The sequence below is a fragment of the Hevea brasiliensis genome, chromosome 14 (genome assembly GCF_030052815.1).
Source record: "Hevea brasiliensis isolate MT/VB/25A 57/8 chromosome 14, ASM3005281v1, whole genome shotgun sequence".
In the NCBI taxonomy this organism is placed as follows: Eukaryota; Viridiplantae; Streptophyta; class Magnoliopsida; order Malpighiales; family Euphorbiaceae; genus Hevea; species Hevea brasiliensis.
The window spans coordinates 16,018,514-16,039,251 of record NC_079506.1 but is presented as its reverse complement, the minus strand read 5'-3'; the positions used below and the strand labels follow the sequence as shown (position 1 = coordinate 16,039,251).

Here is a 20,738-nt window from a genome sequence, read left to right as displayed (position 1 = left end):
AAAAAAATTTAAAATATTTTATTAAAAAAATAACAGAAATTAATAGACAAGTATCCATTTTCGTTTGGTTTGGTAAGCGTAGTCCAACCAATAATATTTGATGTCATTTTGAAAGGAAGCCTATAAATGTAACCCTAGACTTTACAAGAATCCTTAAAAAATATTTCATTAAGACTACATTTCTTTCGCAAGAAATATTTTTTGTATTTTCTAGTACTTAGAAATTTAGAAAAATAAATTAATAAAAAATATTTTTTTAATTAAAAAAAAATTAAATCATTTTTAAGGAAAATAACCTCCTCTCTTAACAAAGACAGTTATTTTCTATTTTATAAACTTTGATAATTTTATTGAAATATAAAAATACTTATATGTTAGAGAAATATATAAATATTTTTATAACATGACTATACTAGGACTAGATAAAGTCCGTAATGAGAATATTAGAGAAAATGTAGGAGTTGTGTCAATTAAGAATAAGTTGAGAGAAGAGAGATTGATGTGGTTTGGTTATGTGAAGCGTAGACATACGAGCTCCAATTAGATAAGTAGAGCACATTGGGTTAGAGGATAAAAAGAAAAGAAGAGGTAGGCCTAAATTGACTTGGAGGAGAGTAGTATAACATGACCTAGAAATATTACACATTTCTGAGAATTTAATCTAAAATCGTTTAGAGTAGAGAAAGATAATCCATATAGCCGATCCCAATAAATTTTAGAGATAAAGGCTTAGTTAAATTGAGTTGTAAAAATACTTATATATCGATAATATAAATACATATTGTTAGTTTAATATTGTAATCAAATAATAAAAAATATTTTTTATAAAAAATATGAGCCTAAATTATGTATCTATTTTCGTAAGGTTTGGTAATTGTGGTCCAACCATATATAATATTTAAAGTGAGTTTCAAAGAAAGCCTATAAAATATAGACGTCACCTTAGACTTTATGAGAATCCTTAACTAACCCTTCACAAATTTGTCATTTATATACAACTGATATTTTCAGATTTTCTAAATGTCAATCAAGACAGATTTAATTAAAATATTAATAATAATTAAAAAAAAAAACGAATTGAATTGAAGCTGAATCCCTACGATTTTAATTCTATTGAATTTTAATTCTCAATGACTTTAAATTAAAGATTTCACAGTATTAGTCTTTTGAGACCAATACCACAAGCACACAATAGTTGAATTGTAGCAAAAATAAGTAGGATTGATCATTCGATTCAAACCGAATCGAACTGAACTAAACTATTAACACCGAATTAATCAAATTATCATATTTTAGAATCGTATCGAACCGAAATGAATGAAAACCGAATCAAACTGAACTGCTCTATATCGGTTTATTCTATTTGAACTAATTGGTTTTTGAGTTTTGATGGATTTTTTAATTTAGACTTAATTTTCAAGTTATTTGATATGATTGTGACCTTGATTTGAATCTAATAACCATTAATCAATGAAATTAAACAATTTATATATATATAATTACATATAATTCATAAATTCTCTATAAAAATAAATCAATTTAAAAATTAATAAGACAATTCGATTTGGTTTGATTCAACTGATTTTCTTTTCAAAATTGAACCGAGCTGAAATAACCAAAATTCTTAAAATGTAAAATCAAACTAAACCAAATTATCTTAAAAACAGAATCGAATTACTAAATTTAGGTGGTTTAGTTCGGTTTATTCAGTTCAAACCGAATAATGCTTACTCCTAAAAATAAGACAATTTCAGCAGTCTCTTTAGTTATTGGTCCAACAACTCCCTTTACCAGTAAGATGCCAAAAAGCTTCACAGAAGAACAAGGATACTATTACAGAAACGAGAGTATCCTGAAACGAGTTGAACGACGGAGATGAATGAATGAGTTGAGTTAAGAGTTATAAAATATGAAATAGATATATTTGGGCTTGAATCAACCATTGCTAAAGAACTAATCAATTGGTTGATTAGTCTTCTATTCATATAACTAACAGTTGAATTGTTGCAGAGGTTTGCATTATAAATCCATAACAATAGTTGGAGGAAGTTGTAAATTCCCTTTCTTTGTTTTTAATGTAGTGTATAATAATGCCCTTAATGACTTTTTATTGACCAACTTTGTTTTGAACCTTGAACAAAAGAACTTCATCTACATTTCTATATTTTCAATTTGTTATATAGAATCTATTCGGTAATAATTTTTAAGGTAATACTTTATATTTTGACCTTAGTAAAAACACCATATTTCTTATTTATACTATTTAATGGCATAATATTTATAATAGTATTTAGAGGTTGAGAAACTGATTCATAAAACATTACCTATTCTAATTATTAGAGGTTGAAAGAGTGTTTTGACTAAAACAAAAAAATATTTTTACATTTAACGATTAATCCAATATTTATTTTTATCGAATATATGTACTTTAAATTTTTATATAAATAACTAACTACTACTGGATATTATTTAATAGCAAACCATTAATAAAATAACTGACAACTAGTAGAATAATTAATAGTTATTAAAAAAATTAATATTACCAAACAGCCCATAAAATTAGTAACATATTTTATATTTTCAATTTGGTCAAAAAATTTATAAAGGCATTCTAAAAAGACTTTAGAGTTCTGAAATTTTCCTTGAATTAAAATGAATTCTATATATTAAAATGTGTAATACCAAAGATTAGTATTCAATTGTAAGTCATTAAAAAAAATATTCAACTGTAAATGAATATTATATAAAATTTACTTGTACATGAAATGAATTACCGTTATGAATAAATTAATTGTTGATGAACTCCCAAATCTTTTCATGTTCTCAATTTGCTAATTTATTTCATATTCTTAATTACTAAATGTAGGGATGGTAATAGATAGAATTCCACGAAATTTACCCTCCTTTGAACATGATTTTTTAAAGGTGAAGTAGTGGTCAAATGGTATTAGAGATAGTAATAGCTAAGTAGTAGTAGTGGTTAAGTGGTGATAACAGTGGTCAAGTGGTGCTGATGGTAGTGGTGATGATAACAGGATATGGACAGTGATAGTAATATGAGGATTAATAATGATGGTGGTGATAATATTGATGATAAATAAAAAAAAAATCAAGTGAAATAATTATGATTACATTAATTTTTATATGATTAATCATTCTATTACATCATATATTTTTTTTATTATCAAACAATGTAATAAATATGTAGTAACAATTATATTACAACTTTAATTAAGACCTTAAGTTAAAATTAATATAATTTAATTATAATAACTCAAAAACAGTTAAATAATTATTTTATATTGTTCTGTAACCACATTTAAAATAATATTTTTTAAAAAAGATAATTGAAATCACAGTCACAACAGGTAATTTGTATTTCAATGGCTGCAACAACCAGCCTTGAATCCGTGTTGAACACGTAAATTGCGAATAGGAAATCAATTCAAATAGAATTTCCAATCAATGGATTGTATAGAAATTAATAATTTGTTTTTTATATTTTGAAAAATATTAGTTAAATTTTGATTCTTTCATATATTTTCATTCTTATATTTTTGTCATTAAATTTTTATTATTATGAACACTTTTGCCTTTCATTAATTGTTTTTTAATTCTTTGATTAACTGTCGAATGGACAAAAATAAATGAAAGTAGCAAGCAATCAATGAAATTAAATGTGAAAGATTAAATTAAATCATTTTTAAAGAAAATAACCTCTTCTCTTTTAAAAGACAGTTGTTTTCTATTTTATAAACTTTGACAATTTTATTGAAATGTAAAAATACTTTATATGTTAGAGAAATATATAAGTTTTTTTATAACATGACTATACTAGATTATATAAAGTTCGTAATGAGAGTATTAAAGAAAAAGTAAAAGTAGTGCCAATTAAGGATACGTTGAGAGACGAGAGATTGAGATGGTTTGGTTATGTGTGAAGCGTAGACATACGAAGGCTACAGTTAAACAAGTAGAGCACATTGAGTTAGAGAATAGAAATAAAAGAAGAAGTAGGCCTAAACTGACTCGGAGGATATTAGTATAACATGACCTAGAAATATTACACATTTCCGAGAATTTAATCCAAAATCATTTAGAGTGGAGAAAGATAATCCATATATCAGACCCCAATAAATTTTTGAGATAAAAACTTAGTTAAGTTGAGTTGTAAAAATATTTATATATCGATAATATAAATACATATTGTTAGTTTAATATTGTAATCAAATAATAAAAAATATTTTTTATGAAAAATATGAGCCTAACTTATGTATCTATTTTCGTATGGTTTGGTAATTGTGCTCCAACCATGTATAATATTTAACGTGAGTTTCAAAGAAAGCCTATAAAATATAGACGTCACCTTAGACTTTATGAGAATCCTTAACTAACCCTTCACAAATTTGTCATTTATATACACCTGATATTTTCAGATTTTCTAAATGTCAATCAAGACAGATTTAATTAAAATATTAATAATAATTTAAAAAAAAAAAACGAATTGAATTGAACCTGAATCCCTACGATTTTAATTCTATTGAATTTTAATTCTCAATGACTTTAAATTAAAGATTTCACAGTATTAGTCTTTTGAGACCAATACCACAAGCACACAATAGCTGAATTGTAGCAAAAATAAGTAGGATTGAGCATTCGATTCAAATCGAATCGAACTGAACTAAACTATTAAAACCGAATTAATCAAATTATTATATTTTAAAAATCGTATCGAACTGAAATGAATGAAAACCGAATCAAACTGAACTACTCTATATCAGTTTGTTCGATTTGAACTAATTGGTTTTTGAGTTTTGATGGATTTTTTAATTTAGACATGATTTTCAAGTTATTTGGTATGATTTTGACCTTGATTTGAATCTAATAACCATTAATCAATGAAATTGAACAATTTATATATATATAATTACGTATAATTCATAAATTCTCTATAAAAATAAATCAATTTAAAAATCAATAAGGCAATTCGATTTGGTTTGGTTCAACTGATTTTCTCTTCAAAATTGAATCGAACTGAAATAACCAAAATTCTTAAAATGTAAAATCGAACTGAACCAAATTATCTTAAAAACAGAATCGAATTACTAAATTAAGGTGGTTTAGATCGGTTTATTCAGTTCAAACCGAATAATGCTTACTCCTAAAAATAAGACAATTTCAGCAGTCTCTTTAGTTATTGGTCCAACAACTCCCTTTACCAGTAAGATGCCAAAAAGCTTCACAGAAGAACAAGGATACTATTACAGAAACGAGAGTATCCTGAAACGAGTTGAACGACGGAGATGAATGAATGAGTTGAGTTAAGAGTTATAAAATATGAAATAGATATATTTGGGCTTGAATCAACCATTGCTAAAGAACTAATCAATTGGTTGATTAGTCTTCTATTCATATAACTAACAGTTGAATTGTTGCAGAGGTTTGCATTATAAATCCATAACAATATTTGGAGGAAGTTGTAAATTCCCTTTCTTTGTTTTTAATGTAGTGTATAATAATGCCCTTAATGACTTTTTATTGACCAACTTTGTTTTGAACCTTGAACAAAAGAACTTCATCTACATTTCTATATTTTCAATTTCTCATATAGAATATATTCGGTAATAATTTTTAAGGTAATACTTTATATTTTGACCTTAGTAAAAACACCATATCTCTTATTTATACTATTTAACGGCATAATATTTATAATAGTATTTAGAGGTTGAGAAACTGGTTCATAAAACATTACCTATTCTAATTATTAGAGGTTGAAAGAGTGTTTTGACTAAAACAAAAAAATATTTTTACATTTAACGATTAATCCAATATTTATTTTTATCGAATACATGTACTTTAAAATTTTATATAAATAACTAACTACTACCGGATATTATTTAATAGCAAACCACTAATAAAATAACTGATAACTAGTAGAATAATTAATAGTTATTAAAATAATTAATATTACTAAACAGCCCATAAAATTAGTAATACATTTTATATTTTCAATTTGGTCAAAAAATTTATAAAAGCATTCTAAAAAGACTTTAGATTTCTGAAATTTTCCTTGAATTAAAATGAATTCTTTATATTAAAATGTGTAATACCAAAGATTAGTATTCAATTGTAAGTCATTAAAAAAAATATTCAACTGTAAATGAATATTATATAAAATTTACTTGTACATGAAATGAATTACTGTTATGAATAAATTAATTGTTGATGAACTCCCAAATCTTTTCATGTTCTCAATTCGCTAATTTATTTCATATTCTTAATTACTGAATGTAGGGATGGTAATAGATAGAATTCCACGAAATTTACCCTCCTTTGAACATGATTTTTTAAAGGTGAAGTAGTGATCAAATGGTATTAGAGATAGTAATAGCTAAGTGGTAGTAGTGGCTAAGTGGTAATAACAGTGGTCAAGTGGTGGTGATAGTAGTGGTGATGATAACAGGATATGGACAGTGATAGTAATATGAGGATTAATAATGATGGTGGTGATAATATTGATGATAAATAAAAAAAAAATCAAGTCAAATAATCATGATTACATTAATTTTTATATGATTAATCATTCTATTACATCATATATTTTTTTTATCAAACAATGTAATAAATATGTAGTAACAATTATATTACAACTTTAATTAAGTCTTATTAAATATGACCTTAAGTTAAAATTAATATAATTTAATTATAATAACTCAAAAACAGTTAAATAATTATTTTATATTGTTCTGTAACCACATTTAAAATAATATTTTTTTAAAAAGATAATTGAAATCACAGTCACAACAGGTAATTTGTATTTCAATGGCTGCAACAACCATCCTTGAATCCGTGTTGAACACGTAAATTGCGAATAGGAAATCATTTCAAATAGAATTTCCAATCAATGGATTGTGTAGAAATTAATAATTTGTTTTTTTATATTTTGAAAAATATTAGTTAAATTTTGATTCTTTCATATATTTTCATTCTTATATTTTTGTCATTAAATTTTTATTATTATGAACACTTTTGTCTTTCATTAATTATTTTTTAATCCTTTGATTAACTGTCGAATGGACAAAAATAAATGAAAGTAGCAAGCAATCAATGAAATTAAATGTGAAAGATTAAATTATAAATTTTTTTAAAATATGTAAATCAAATCATTAATTTTAATATATTCAAGGGATTCCATTTTTTTTAATCATTCCTGTACTATTTTTTCAAAGTCAAGTGGGCAAAGTCATCTTTGACTATTTCCTTTTACGTCATAAGATAATAATTATAAAGGAACTAAAACACCATGGAAGATGATACCATATTAGAACTCCAATTTTAGCACTCTGCTCAATAGTATGAAGATGGGGTTCCTACACTTCTTCTTCTTCATCATCTACATGATCAGTTTCAAGGTTCCTATCTTAAGATGCCAGGATATGGCATGCCATTCAAATGACCTCAGGGCCTTGACTAACTTCGGCAATTGCTTAACATCAGGGATTGATGGGTGGAACTTCTCCACATCTACTTGTTGCACGTGGGCTGGTGTCACTTGTGACAATTCCACCACTTCAAGTAATAAGGTAATTGGGTTGGAACTTGGAAAGAAAAAGATCTCTGGAGTACTATGCGAGTCTTTAGAAGATCTGGATCAGCTGAGAATGCTTAATCTTTCTCAGAATTTCCTTCATGGAATCGTTCCACCCAAATTGTTTCAGTTGCAGAGTCTGGAAGTCCTGGATTTAAACAGTAATGATTTTGTTGGTTCACTACCAGGAGGTATTTATTTACCCTCAATCAAGTATTTTGACATTTCATTCAACAGTTTTAATGGTTCTGTCGATCCAACATTTTGCAAAACCTCACCCCATCTTCAAGTTCTTGATCTTGCCGGCAACCACTTCAGTGGTGAAGTTTCAACAAGTTTTGGAAGATGTTCTTCTCTGCAGCATCTCTTTCTTAATGGTAATATGCTCTCAGGAAGTTTCCCATACGGTCTCTTGCAGCTGCAATATCTCCAGGTATTGCACCTTCAAGATAATCACTTTTCTGGGGCATTGAATGATGGAATAGCTAACCTTTCTAACCTTGTAGAATTGGATATCTCCAACAACATGTTTTCTGGAAATCTTCCTGATGTTTTTGAGAGGCTTAGAAAGCTTAAGTTCTTCTCTTCCAACTCAAATAAATTCAACGGCCATTTGCCTAATTCACTGGTGAATTCTCCAACACTTGAAAATCTTAATTTGCGCAACAACACCATGGATGGACCAATCAATATAAATTGTTCTGCAATGATTCATCTGGCTTTCTTGGATGTTGGTACTAACAATTTCCAAGGCCCGATCCCTGAAAGTATATCCTCTTGTCAAAATTTGAGTGTTTTGAATCTTAGCAGAAACAAACTCGGTGGAGAGGTTCCTTACAAGTTCAAGAATCTGCAGGCCCTGACATACCTCTCACTCTCAAATACCAGCCTTGCAAACATATCAGCAGCTCTTGGAATTCTACAACAATGCAAAAATTTGACTACTCTGGTCCTCACTCGCAATTTTCAGGATGAACAAATGCCCAGTGATGTGAATTTGCAATTTAAAAATCTCAAGGTACTCATTATTGCCAATTGTCAACTCAGAGGTTCAATTCCACTATGGTTGAGGGGTTGCAAAATGCTGGAGTTATTAGATCTATCTTGGAATCACTTGAGTGGATCTATTCCACTCTGGATAGGCAATTTCAGTAGTCTCTTTTACTTGGATTTCTCCGATAACTCATTTACTGGTGAAATACCAATAAGCTTGACAGGACTACAAATCCTAACAGACAGGAGAATCTTAATTGATGGAAATGCCCCAGGCATTCCTTTATATAAGAAAACTGGGAAATCTAGTACAAGTTTGCAGTATAACAAAATTGGGAGCCTTCCACCAACTTTGGATCTAAGTCGCAACAAGCTGAATGGACCAATTTGGCCAAGTTTTGGGAACTTGAAAGGACTTCATTTTTTAAACTTCAGCACAAACGAGCTTTCCGGGCCAATTCCAGATGATTTATCTAGAATGTCAAGTTTAGAAATTTTGGATTTGTCTCATAACAAATTATCCGGAGAAATACCCAGTTCATTGGTAAAGCTCAGCTTTCTATCCAAGTTCAGTATAGCAGACAATCAACTTTATGGGGAAATCCCAACAGGAGGCCAATTCTTGACCTTTCCATGTTCAAGCTTTGAGGGGAACAATGATCTATATGGTGGTGGGGTTTTTACTTCATGTCAACTTGCCCAACGTCCTCCTCCTGCACCACTTCCTCCCGCTACTCGGCCTCCCACTGAGAAAATGACTATTATGGGCTTGCAGTTTGGGATAGGAGCTGCAACTGGCTTTGCCATAACTGTTATCTTTTGCTTCATGTCTGGCTGGGTGATCCCAAAGCCAAAGGCAAGACAAAGGTAAAAGTTTTGATTCTGCATATCTAAGTTGCAGTCTGAAGTGACAAAGAATTGCTCTCCTTGGTTGCAGCGGTCTGATGTCTCTCAATCCTTGGATCCCTCTGTGATTATGTAGAATAGAATGAAACATGTATTATTTGAAGCTTGTATTATTGAAAATTTTGCACTACTATAATGAGAACGTTATATAAACTATATAATAGAATGAGAAATCCACAAGAATGGCGAAAGGAAGCAACAGAAAATAGAGGCAATATTTCACAATGGATCACTCGGTATGTTTGAAGCTCTGTAACAAGCAAAATGCCCAGATCCTGCCTTCTCATCCAACGCAAGGCCATGTGGTAGAAATACATACAGTATGCTATATCAGGTCAATCAGGTTTACGCTAGTTAAAATTTAACTCAATATGTGCAACTCTATCACACATCCCAACCTGAAATCTATATCACTAAACTAATGGCCAAATCCAGATGGTTAATCTTCCGTGTTAGCTTGATACAAGGGATCCGTTAACCCTTAATCAGTATGCAACCACATCAATCTGTAACCATGCATCGTTATCAGTCTCGTTAAACCTGAAACCCTAAATGACTTTTGTGCGCTTTGCTCTATAAGCATGTAAATACACTCCAGCTTACTGTGCTTTCTTATCATGCAAAGTCAAATACATTTCCTTCTCTTCCCCTTAGTTTCGTATGCTTCTAAATCTAAAAGAGAAACATATATCAGGTAGCCATTCCTAATAGTTTAACTAGGAAGTTATCGAGGAGAAATGAAATATAAATCTTTCTTTGGAAAAACTCAGTGGCTTTTTTTTATATATATTTTTTTATTTTAATTTCTGCTCTGCAAAGATTTCCACATTCAGGATTTGAGGGAACAAATGTCAGTGAGGTGGAAGCCTTAATCTTGATGATTGACAAATTTGGAAGCTTTGCATTAGTAGTCCCATAATAAGTTGTCAACGAGAAATGCCTCAGTGGAAATGCATAATTTTAAGAACTTGAAATCACCTTTTCAGCTTCCTTTGTCAACATGGGGTTGTCCAACAAACCATTTACGACAATAACAATAGGCCTAACATGATGTGGAAGAGGCAAAATGCCGAACACCTCGTGTGCTACCAGAAGTGCATATATAAGCAACAGCTGCCGCTGCCGCTGCCGCATGGTGAGCTCCCCACAAAATAAATATACAGAACTACTTATGAAGCAATAAGTTCGGCTATTGTTGAGGCAACGCCAACATGAATATATCATTATGCGTATTTGACTAGAAAACTGATGAATGAGCTGAACATGAAAAATTAGCAATAATATGAAATTCACTCTTTGGTGGTTTAAAGGCTCATAGGTAGTTCAGAGTCCATTTGAATTGAGCCATTCTTGTAACTCTTTAACTCCAAAAGGAGGTCGAGGTGCTGGTTTTGGAATTGTTGGAAATCTACATCACTTTAATCAGATCAAATATGGGCATCAGTTGCGTTAAACGCCAAAAAATTTTCAATGTACTTGCATAGGTTTATGACAGCAAAGGGGTTTCAACAATATTTAGACAACAATCAAATGCAGTTTTTTAAGCCAGTCCTTATTTCAGTTTCACTTTCAAGGTTCTCTATTATTTCTTCTTATTTTAATATTTTTTTGGAGCTAGGGAAGATGTTATTTAAAAAAAGGAGATTTTGATCCATGCAGGCAGATCTGCTTTGCATCCAAGGCCTCCTTATTGGATCTCTTCTACTGTATGTTGGAGAAAAGAAGTTTGAGGAGAGGTTACAAAAGGAAGGGGAAAGCAGGAGGATTTGTGAAGAGACAGAGAAAACTGTTATACTCATTTCATATAGGCATTTTAGGGTAGTTTTGCATCCATTTTGCCATTATATTTTAGTGTATTTTATGTTTTTAGCTTTATTTTATCTTATTTATTAACTTTAGATACTTTATATTTGATTTTCATAATTTTATTGTTTTTGATAGGATTTTGTGGCAAATCGAAGATCAATGAGTGCATTAGTAAGTGATTTGAAGAAATTTGGAGTCCTTTAAGCATAGAGGAAAGTTGAAGAAATCAAGCCTTGAAAGAGCAAGTTAGCCGAAATTTGCTTAAGACTTTACTTAAGATCCTGCTTTGGGTAAAGCGGCAGTGTTTAAGGTGCAGCACAAGTCAAGCATGAGTAGAAAAGTCTATTTTACTCTAAGTCTGCCGAGATTTGCTGAGGGTCTGCTTAACCTTAAGCAGACAGTGCGACTAGAAGCTGAAATTTGGTAAGAAGCTGCTTAGGGTTAAGCCGAACCCTAAGCAGACTGCCCAGAACGTGAAAAATGCTGCTGACTTGGATAATTTTACACCTCATTTCCTATCCACTCCTTGGCTCTTATTTACTTTTAGGGCAGCTTTTTGGGACGATATAAATTCATCATTTCCTAATTTTTGCCACAAGAGGAAAGGGAGGAAAAACAAAAAGGAAAGAAAATTTAATAGAGAGAGAGAGAGAGGAGACGCCATTTTCTCTTGGGGAGAAGCTGCTGCACCAGTTTTGGAGCTCCAGAAACCAGAGATTTTGGTTCTTCTACCTGGGTTTTTCTATTTTAGTCCTCTTATCATGTTTTTCTTTACTTTTCCATCAATCTTTCTTGTAAATACCATCATGAGTGAGTAAACTCTTTAGATTTCAGAGTTGGGAAATATGTTTTAGATTAATTTGTGGATTTGGACTGGGTATTTCCTTATTTTACATAAATATGAGTTTTGATATATTCCTTGTGTGCTTGATTTACTTACCTAATGTTGGTACCCATTGGGTATTGTGTTAATCTTTGATTGAAGGACCGAAAGGTGAAAGTCATTGATAGATAATCAAGGATAGGAACTTAAAATCACTTAGATTTAGAAATAAACTAGGATTTTAAGAGGAATTAATGATTGGTTACAAAACTTAATGGGTTTTAGAGTAATCAAATAACATACGAAAGTAGGTCTCGTTATTTTAGAACACACTTTGGTTTGCTTGAAAAAGAAATCAAAGGAATTTAGAATTAATCACCTTCAAACTCTATTTTTCCCTAAAAATTAGAATGCCCAAGACAAATCCCAATTAATTTATGCATAAACCCCTAACTCTGGAATCACTTTTAACATAATTAGACTTTCATTTAAATTACCCATTATTAATTTAGTTTAATTGCAAATTAGATTTAGAATTTATTTGCTTGCTCTTTACATATTCCAATTAAATTAATCAATTTACTTCGCTCATTTACATTTACCATTCATTCATTAATCATTAGCCCAAATAATCGCTTCATTCATAGTTTGGTACTCAAACGGCAAATCCTCGTGGGAACGATACTTGATTCATCACTTTATTACTTGAGACGACCCGTATACTTGCGGATTCACCACACCAAGTTTTTGGCGCCGTTGCCGGGGATTTGATTTTTGTTTGATATTGAACAATTGTTTGTTTGGTTAATTTGGGCATTTTATTTTATTTTCTTTTTACCAATTTGCTTTGAGAATTTGTTTACTTTGTTTTTCAGGTACTTTATTTTATGAGAAGGACAAAAAGTGAAGAAATCAATTTATTCTTTGATCCAGAAATAGAAAAGACAGCAAAAGCTTTAAGAGCATAATCTAAGAGGAGAAAAGCTGAAATTAAAGCTCAACAACAACAAGAAAGAGCACAAGAGCAAGAGCAATTACAAGAAGAAATGGCCAACAACAATAACAACCGCTCTGTGAAGGATCATGCCTATCCTAACATTGGGGATTTCATGCCAAGTATCACAAGACCAAGAGTAGAAGCTAATAATTTTGAACTGAAGCCTGCACTCTGTCAGATGGTTCAACAATCACAATTTGGAGAAAATTCAAGTGAAAGTCCACATGTGCATCTAGCACACTTTCTTGAGATTAGTGATATGTTGAAGATAAATGGAGTTTCTGATGATGCAATTCGACTCAAATTATTTCCTTTTTCTTTGAAGGACCGAGCTAGAGAGTGGTTACATTCTTTGCCACCGGGTTCTATCACAACATGGGATGAACTTTCTCAAGCATTTTTAGCTCAATATTTTCCACCAAGCAAGACAGCTAAGCTAAGAAATGAGCTGACTTCTTTCAAACCTAGAGATGATGAGAGCTTGTATGAAGCATGGGAGAGGTATAAGGATTTGCAAAGAAGATGTCCACATCATGGGATTCCTAAGTGGATGCTTGTTCAACACTTTTACAATGGAGTTCACCAGCTATTAGAAGTACAATTGATGCATCTTCTGGAGGTGATCTTATGGAGAAATCTGAAGATGAAGCTTTTTCTGCTCTTGATAAAATTGCTTATAACAACTACCAATGGAGTTGTGAGAGGAATGAGATCAAGAAACCAGCTGGTATGTTTGAGCTTGATGCCATGAATATGATTAATGCTAAGTTTGATGCTTTGACAAGGAAGATGGACAAGCTAAGCATGAAAGTAGATTCTTAAGCTGGAGGTTCTAGTAATTCAGTAGAAGTTGGAGCTGCAAATGTCAATTGTGCAGTAGATTTTTCTGCACTTAATCAAGATTTTTCAAGTGAGCAAATGGATTATGTGGGGAACTACAATCAAAGACCAGGTGGTAACCCATTTTCTGCAACTTATGATCCAGCATGGAGAAACCACCCCAATTTCTCTTGGGGAGGTAGACAAGGACAACATCAGAATTTTCAGCAACCTTCTGGGTATCAACAACATCAGAATTTTCAGCAGAATAGAAGTCCTCCTCCTGGAATTTCTAAACCTCAAAATGCACCTGCTCCACCTCTACCACAACAAGCACAACCAGACAAGATAGCTAGATTAGAAGCTATGATTGAGACTCTACTTGTGAGCCATCAAAGTCAACAAGATATGATTTCTCAATTAGCATCTAAAGTGGATCAAATGGCAACACACAACAAGATGTTAGAGAATCAAATAGCTTAACAAGCTAGCTCTTCAAGTAACAAAGCATTTGGGAAGCTCCCTAGCCAGCCAGAAAATTCAAGAGAGCATTGCAAGGCTATTACATTGAGGAGTGGAAAAATATTGGAGAATGAAGATAAAAAGATTGAAGAGAAAATTGAAAAAGAGAAAAACAGAGAAGGAGATGAACAAACTGAAGTTGAAGTTAGAATTGAAGCTGAGAAAGAAAATTCAGTAGAAGAAAAAGGAAGTAAGGAGAGGAAGAGCAAAGAGGAAGAACCTAAATATGTTGCACCTAAAGCCTACATGCCACCTTTACCATTCCCACAAAGGTTCCAGAAAGCAAAATTGGATAAACAATTTGGGAAGTTCTTGGAAGTATTGAAGTCTTTGCATGTGACTATTCCTTTCACTGATGTCTTAGCACAAATGCCTTCATATGCTAAATTTTTTAAGGAGATTTTATCTAACAAGAAGAAATTGGAGGAATTTGATACTGTAGCTCTCACGGAAGAAAGCAGTACTATTTTGCAAAATAAGCTTCCACCCAAACTGAAAGATCCTGGAAGTTTTTCCATACCATGTCACATTGGGGATATCAGTATAGATAAGGCTTTATGTGATCTTGGAGCCAGTGTTAGTCTAATGCCATTGTCTATCTATGAGAAAGTGAAGATTGGAGAAATGAAGCCTACTACCATCTCACTACAGTTAGCAGATAGGTCTATTAAATTTCCAATTGGGGTAATTGAGAATGTTCCTCTGAAAGTTGGAAAATTTTTCATACTAGTGGATTTTGTGGTATTGGAGATGGAGGAGGATGTACGCATTCCTATTATTCTTGGTAGACCTTTCCTTGCTACTGCTGGAGCTATGATTGATGTAAAAAATGGGAGGCTTACATTAGAAGTTGGGGAAGAGAAAGTTGAATTTAATTTGTTTCAAGCAATGAAAAAGAAAGATGATTCAAATTCATGCTTGAGAGTTGATGTGACAGATGAAGAGGTCAGAGAAATGCTTAAAAAGCAACATCCTAAAGATCCCTTAGAAGCTTGTTTGGTTCATAACATCAAAAAAGGGGATGAGATTGAAGAAGCTGCAGAATATGCTACAATCTTGGAAGGAAATCCACCTTTGCCTATGGCTGATATTGAAAAGATTGGGGATTTGAAGCAAGATACAACTTCATCATCAAAGCTTGAAAAAAGCAAAGCACCGAAGGTAGAGTTGAAACCTCTTCCAACAAATCTCAGGTATGCTTTTCTAAGTCAAAATTCTACATATCCTGTAATTGTTAGTGCTAAATTGAATGATTGTGAAGTTGAAAAATTATTAAGAGTTCTTAGAAAGCATAGAAGGATAATTGGTTATACCATTGATGATATTAAAGGAATACATCCTTCTGTGTGCATGCATAGAATTTTGTTGGAAAATAATCATAAAGCCTCTCGAGAGTCACAGAGGAGATTGAATCCAAATATGAAAGAGGTTGTGAAAAAGGAAATCTTGAAATTGCTTGATGCAGGTATCATTTACCCTGTTTCTGACAGCAATTGGGTAAGTCCAGTTCATGTTGTACCCAAGAAAGGGGGCATCACAGTAGTGAAAAATGAAAATGATGAACTAATACCTACAAGGACTATAACTGGATGGCGAATGTGTATAGACTATAGGAAATTAAATAATGCAACTAGAAAGGACCATTTTCCATTACCATTTATAGATCAAATGCTTGAGAGACTAGCTCATCATTCTTATTTTTGCTATTTGGATGGCTATTCAGGGTTCTTTCAGATCCCTATTCACCCAGATGATCAGGATAAAACTACCTTCACATGTCCTTATGGTACCTTTGCATATCGAAGGATGCCATTTGGACTATGTAATGCCCCTGCTACATTTCAAAGATGTATGATGTCCATATTTTCTGACATGATTGAGGGTATTATGGAAGTGTTCATGGACGATTTTTCTGTGTATGGTAAATCTTTCGATGAATGCTTATCTAACTTGTCTAAGGTTTTGCAGAGATGTGAAGAGTTCAATTTAGTTTTGATGGGAAAAGTGCCATTTTATAGTACAAGAAGGAATTGTTTTGGGACATCTTGTGTCAAACAGGGGTATTGAGGTGGATAAAGCAAAGGTAGAAATTATTGAGAAAATGCCACCCCCAACATCCGTGAAGGAAGTGAGGAGTTTCTTGGGACATGCTGGATTTTACAGGAGATTCATCAAGGATTTCTCTAAGATTTCTAAGCCTCTTACCAATTTATTGAGTAAAGATGTGGAATTCCATTTTGATACTAATTGTATGAACGCTTTTTGCAGGATAAAGGAAGCTTTGATATCTACTCCTATTATGCAGCCTCCCGATTGGTCATTACCTTTTGAGTTAATGTGCGATGCTAGCGATTATGCCATTGGGACTGTTTTGGGACAAAGGAGAGATAAGAAGGTGTATGCAATATAATATGCAAGTAGAACCTTAGATGATGCTCAAATAAATTACTCCACTACAAAGAAAGAGTTTTTGGCAGTGGTATTTGCAGTAGATAAATTCAGGTCCTATCTTGTGGGGTCAAAGGTAATAGTGTACATGGATCATGCAGCTATCAAGTATCTCCTTCAGAAAAAAGAGGCTAAACCTAGATTGATAAGGTGGGTGCTACTCCTTCAAGAGTTTGACTTGGAAATTAAAGACAAGAAAGGAGTAGAAAATGTGGTAGCAGATCATCTGTCTAGATTGAGGCAAGAACAAGGAGATAATTTGGGAAAAGAGCCCCCAATAGATGATTATTTTCCTGATGAGCAACTGTTAGTAATCATGAATGCGAAAAGCCCTTGGTATGCAGATTTCGTGAACTATCTGGTGTGTGGAATCCTTCCACCTGACCTAACATGGCAGCAGAAGAAGAAATTTCTTTTTGATATGAAGGATTATGATTGGGAAGAGCCATTTTTGTTCAAGAGATGTGGAGATGGGTTGATTAGAAGATGTTTAGCTGATGAGGAGATAGGGAATGTTATTAAAGATTGTCATTCTTCACTTTATGGGGGTCATATGAGTGTGACAAAGACTGCAGAAAAAGTTCTTCAAGCAGGGTTCTTTTGGCCACATATGTTTAAAGATGTGAGAAAGTTTACAAATGCATGTGATAGGTGTTAAAGGATGGGTAATATCTCGAAGAGAGATGAAATGCCCCTCCAAAATATATTGGAAGTGGAACTATTTGATGTGTGGGGCATTGATTTCATGGGACCTTTTCCATCATCCTTTGGACACAAATACATTTTAGTTGGAGGAGATTATGTGAGCAAATGGGTTGAAGCTATACCATCTCCAACTAATGATGTTAGAGTTGTGATTAAATTCCTTAAAAAGTTCAATTTTACAAGATTTGGAACTCCACGTGCCATTATAAGTGATGGAGGTTCTCATTTTTGCAACCATGAATTTGAAAGATTATTACAAAAATATGGAGTGAAGCATAAGGTTGCAACACCCTACCATCCACAAACTAGTGGTCAAGTGGAGATCTCAAATAGAGAGTTGAAAAGAATTCTTGAGAAAACAGTGAATAGTTCAAGGAAAGATTGGTCACTAAAGTTAGATGATGCTCTTTGGGCCTATAGAATAACTTTTAAAACCCTTATTAGCACCACCCCATTTAGATTGGTTTATGGGAAAGCTTGTCATTTACCTTTGGAGTTGGAGCATAGAGCATATTGGGCCATAAGGACACTGAATTTTGACTTAAAAACTGCAGGAGAAAAAAGAATGCTGCAACTAAATGAACTTGAGGAACTTAGATTGGATGCTTATAAAAATGCCAAGCTTTACAAGGAAAGAACTAAGAGATGGCATGATAAGCATATTAGGAGGAAAGAATTTCAGGAAGGTGATGTTGTTCTCCTATATAACTCTAGGTTAAGGTTATTTCCCGGAAAATTAAAGTCAAGATGGTCAGGGCCCTACACTGTTATAAAGGTATACCCCTATGGAGCTGTTGAGATAGGCAATGAAACCTCAGGGACTTTCAAAGTTAATGGGCAGAGATTAAAGCATTATATTGTTGGAGAACCCACACAAAAGGTTATAGAGGTTTTATGGCTTGGTTCTCCAATCAGGGATATTTAGGTGATTTGGAGTGGAAGGTCAAGCTTAAGACCTTAAACAAGCGCTTCTTGGGAGGCAACCCAAGCGTATCCTTTTATAGATTATTAATTTTCCATTTCATTTCATTGTCAGTTTTTACCCTTATTAAACTCAAAAGTGACATTTGTTTATCTTTTGTAGGTCACTCATGAAGATTGGGCAAATTAACACATGTAGCAAAAAGAAAGAATTGAAAGGGAGCAAGTATAAGCAAAATTCTGCACCTTATCCAGTACCTGTGAACAGTGACACCTTTAAACTTGTGCTAAATTACTGATATTGCAATATACTTGATAGCACATGTTTGATTTTGTGTCTTGTGTAAATTCTGTGAAATGCAACTTGAATGAGGATCAATTTTGATATTTAGGACTGATGTGAGCTTTATTGAGGTGCAAAAATAGTGTTTGTTAAATTTTACCTTTTAGTGTATATATAATTTTGTAATATGTTAGGAATTTACATGTTTTTGTTTGAATTGCTGCTAGTTTTTGCAGTCTGCAGATTTTTTGTTACTGTTCATGCTACTGTTCATGCTGCTTAAAAAGTCAATTTCTATGTCTTTTCTACAATTTTTGAATGTCTGAAACTTGTCTAAAAAACTTGCTGAAAATGTGCTTTTGGTATAAGTTTAGAAAGAAGACCATTTCATTAAGTGTGCAAAAAGGTAATCACAATTGGTGCCTAAATTGAACCATGATTGCAAAAAGCTAAATGAACATGTACAATGCTTACTAAGTTTATGAGAGATGATGAGCTTAAATTTTTCAATTTGGTGGTATTAATGTGAATTTGGTAATTGCTGAGGGTCATGATAGCATTTCATAGCATTTGGACTGTTTTTGGTAAGTAAAATCACAATTTTTCCCAAAACCTGCCGAAACTTGCTGATGATGTTCCTTACTAAGCAGCATCCTATGCAAATTTTGCTGAACCCTATGCTTAACCCCAAGCACAGCCCAAATTACCAGTTGTCTGCCCCACATTTTAAAAAGCCCAAAACTTTCGCCATTTTTATGAAACCCTCACCCAAACTCCCGATAAGCCACAACTTTCATTCTATCGACTCCCTTCCCGCACCATTTTTTCCGGCAATTTTTAAGGGAAGCTGAAAAGTCTCTTTCTCTTCATTAAATGGTGAGAACCAAAATGTGGTCCACCCACAAACCCAAACTCAGAAGATTTCGACACTGTCAAATCGAAAATGGGTATTCCATCATCTCTACCCACAAACCCTAACCCCAGTTCCAGTCCGCCGCTCCCTCAATCACCACCACCGCAAATGCCGCCGCTACCTCAATCACCACCACTACCCTGAGGCCAAACACCAACTCTCATTCCGCCGACCCCCCTCTCGCCACAAACTGAGCCGCAAAATGAAACACCCATTTTCGAAACTTAGTTCCCAGAACCAATGCCTGAACCGCGCCTACTCAAATGAAATCTAAAGGTAAAACTAAAAAGGCTGCAGGTAGACCCAAGAAAGCCCCTGTCAGAAAAAGAAAAAGAGCGCCCTCTGTTCCTTTTGACCTAAACTCTCTACCTCAACCTTCCTCTGAACCAGTCAGCAAAAGAACTAGATCCTCCTCGCAAATTCCACCACCAGCGGTCCAAACCCCTGTATCTCAGTCACCCTTAAACTCTCTAGCAGCACCTACGTCATCTGCTAATGATATAGAGGAGGTACTTTCTCCATTACCATGGGCTTTTAGAGACATGGATATGAAAAATGCTTATGACAGTTTAGCTTCTAAACCTATTTTGGCAAACAAATATATGGATGAGCAGATTTTAAAAGAATTAGGCATTTATGACTCTATATTTGCCTATTTAGATGCTGTAAACTGGACTAAATTTGCTAGGATTAGGGAACCAGTGTACAAGGATTTGACCTTGGAATTTTTGAGTTCCTTAAGGCTGAATTTCAAACCAACAGTACCTGAGCATAAGAATGTGATATATTTTCGATGTGCTGGCATTGATAGGGAGTTAGACATGGATGCTATGAATGCAATTTTTGGTTTTCAGGATTCGGGCTATAAAAATATTGAGTGGCAACAAACTATTTATGACCCTGTTCAATTCTGAAAAGACATTGCACCTTTTGGGGGTTATTATAGACAGAGGACTGCAAAAGCCTCTAGGATAGTTGATCATGTGTTGAAATACCTCCATAGGTTCATTTCTT

The 20,738-nt window shown here is 32.9% G+C and overlaps 1 protein-coding gene and 1 non-coding gene across 2 annotated transcripts; one reads left to right on the top strand and one right to left on the bottom strand.

The window, feature by feature from the left end:
• Positions 1–7,308: 7,308 nt before the first annotated feature.
• Positions 7,309–9,614, top strand: LOC110667590 (phytosulfokine receptor 1-like). Its single transcript, XM_021828482.2, has one exon. The coding sequence runs from the start codon at positions 7,356–7,358 to the stop codon at positions 9,450–9,452; it is 2,097 nt and encodes a 698-aa protein (XP_021684174.2). The 5' UTR covers positions 7,309–7,355; the 3' UTR covers positions 9,453–9,614.
• Positions 9,615–13,546: 3,932 nt separating this feature from the next.
• LOC131173741 (small nucleolar RNA R71) lies at positions 13,547–13,653 on the bottom strand. Its single transcript, XR_009144055.1, has one exon. It is a non-coding gene; the product is annotated as a small nucleolar RNA R71 (small nucleolar RNA).
• Positions 13,654–20,738: the final 7,085 nt, after the last annotated feature.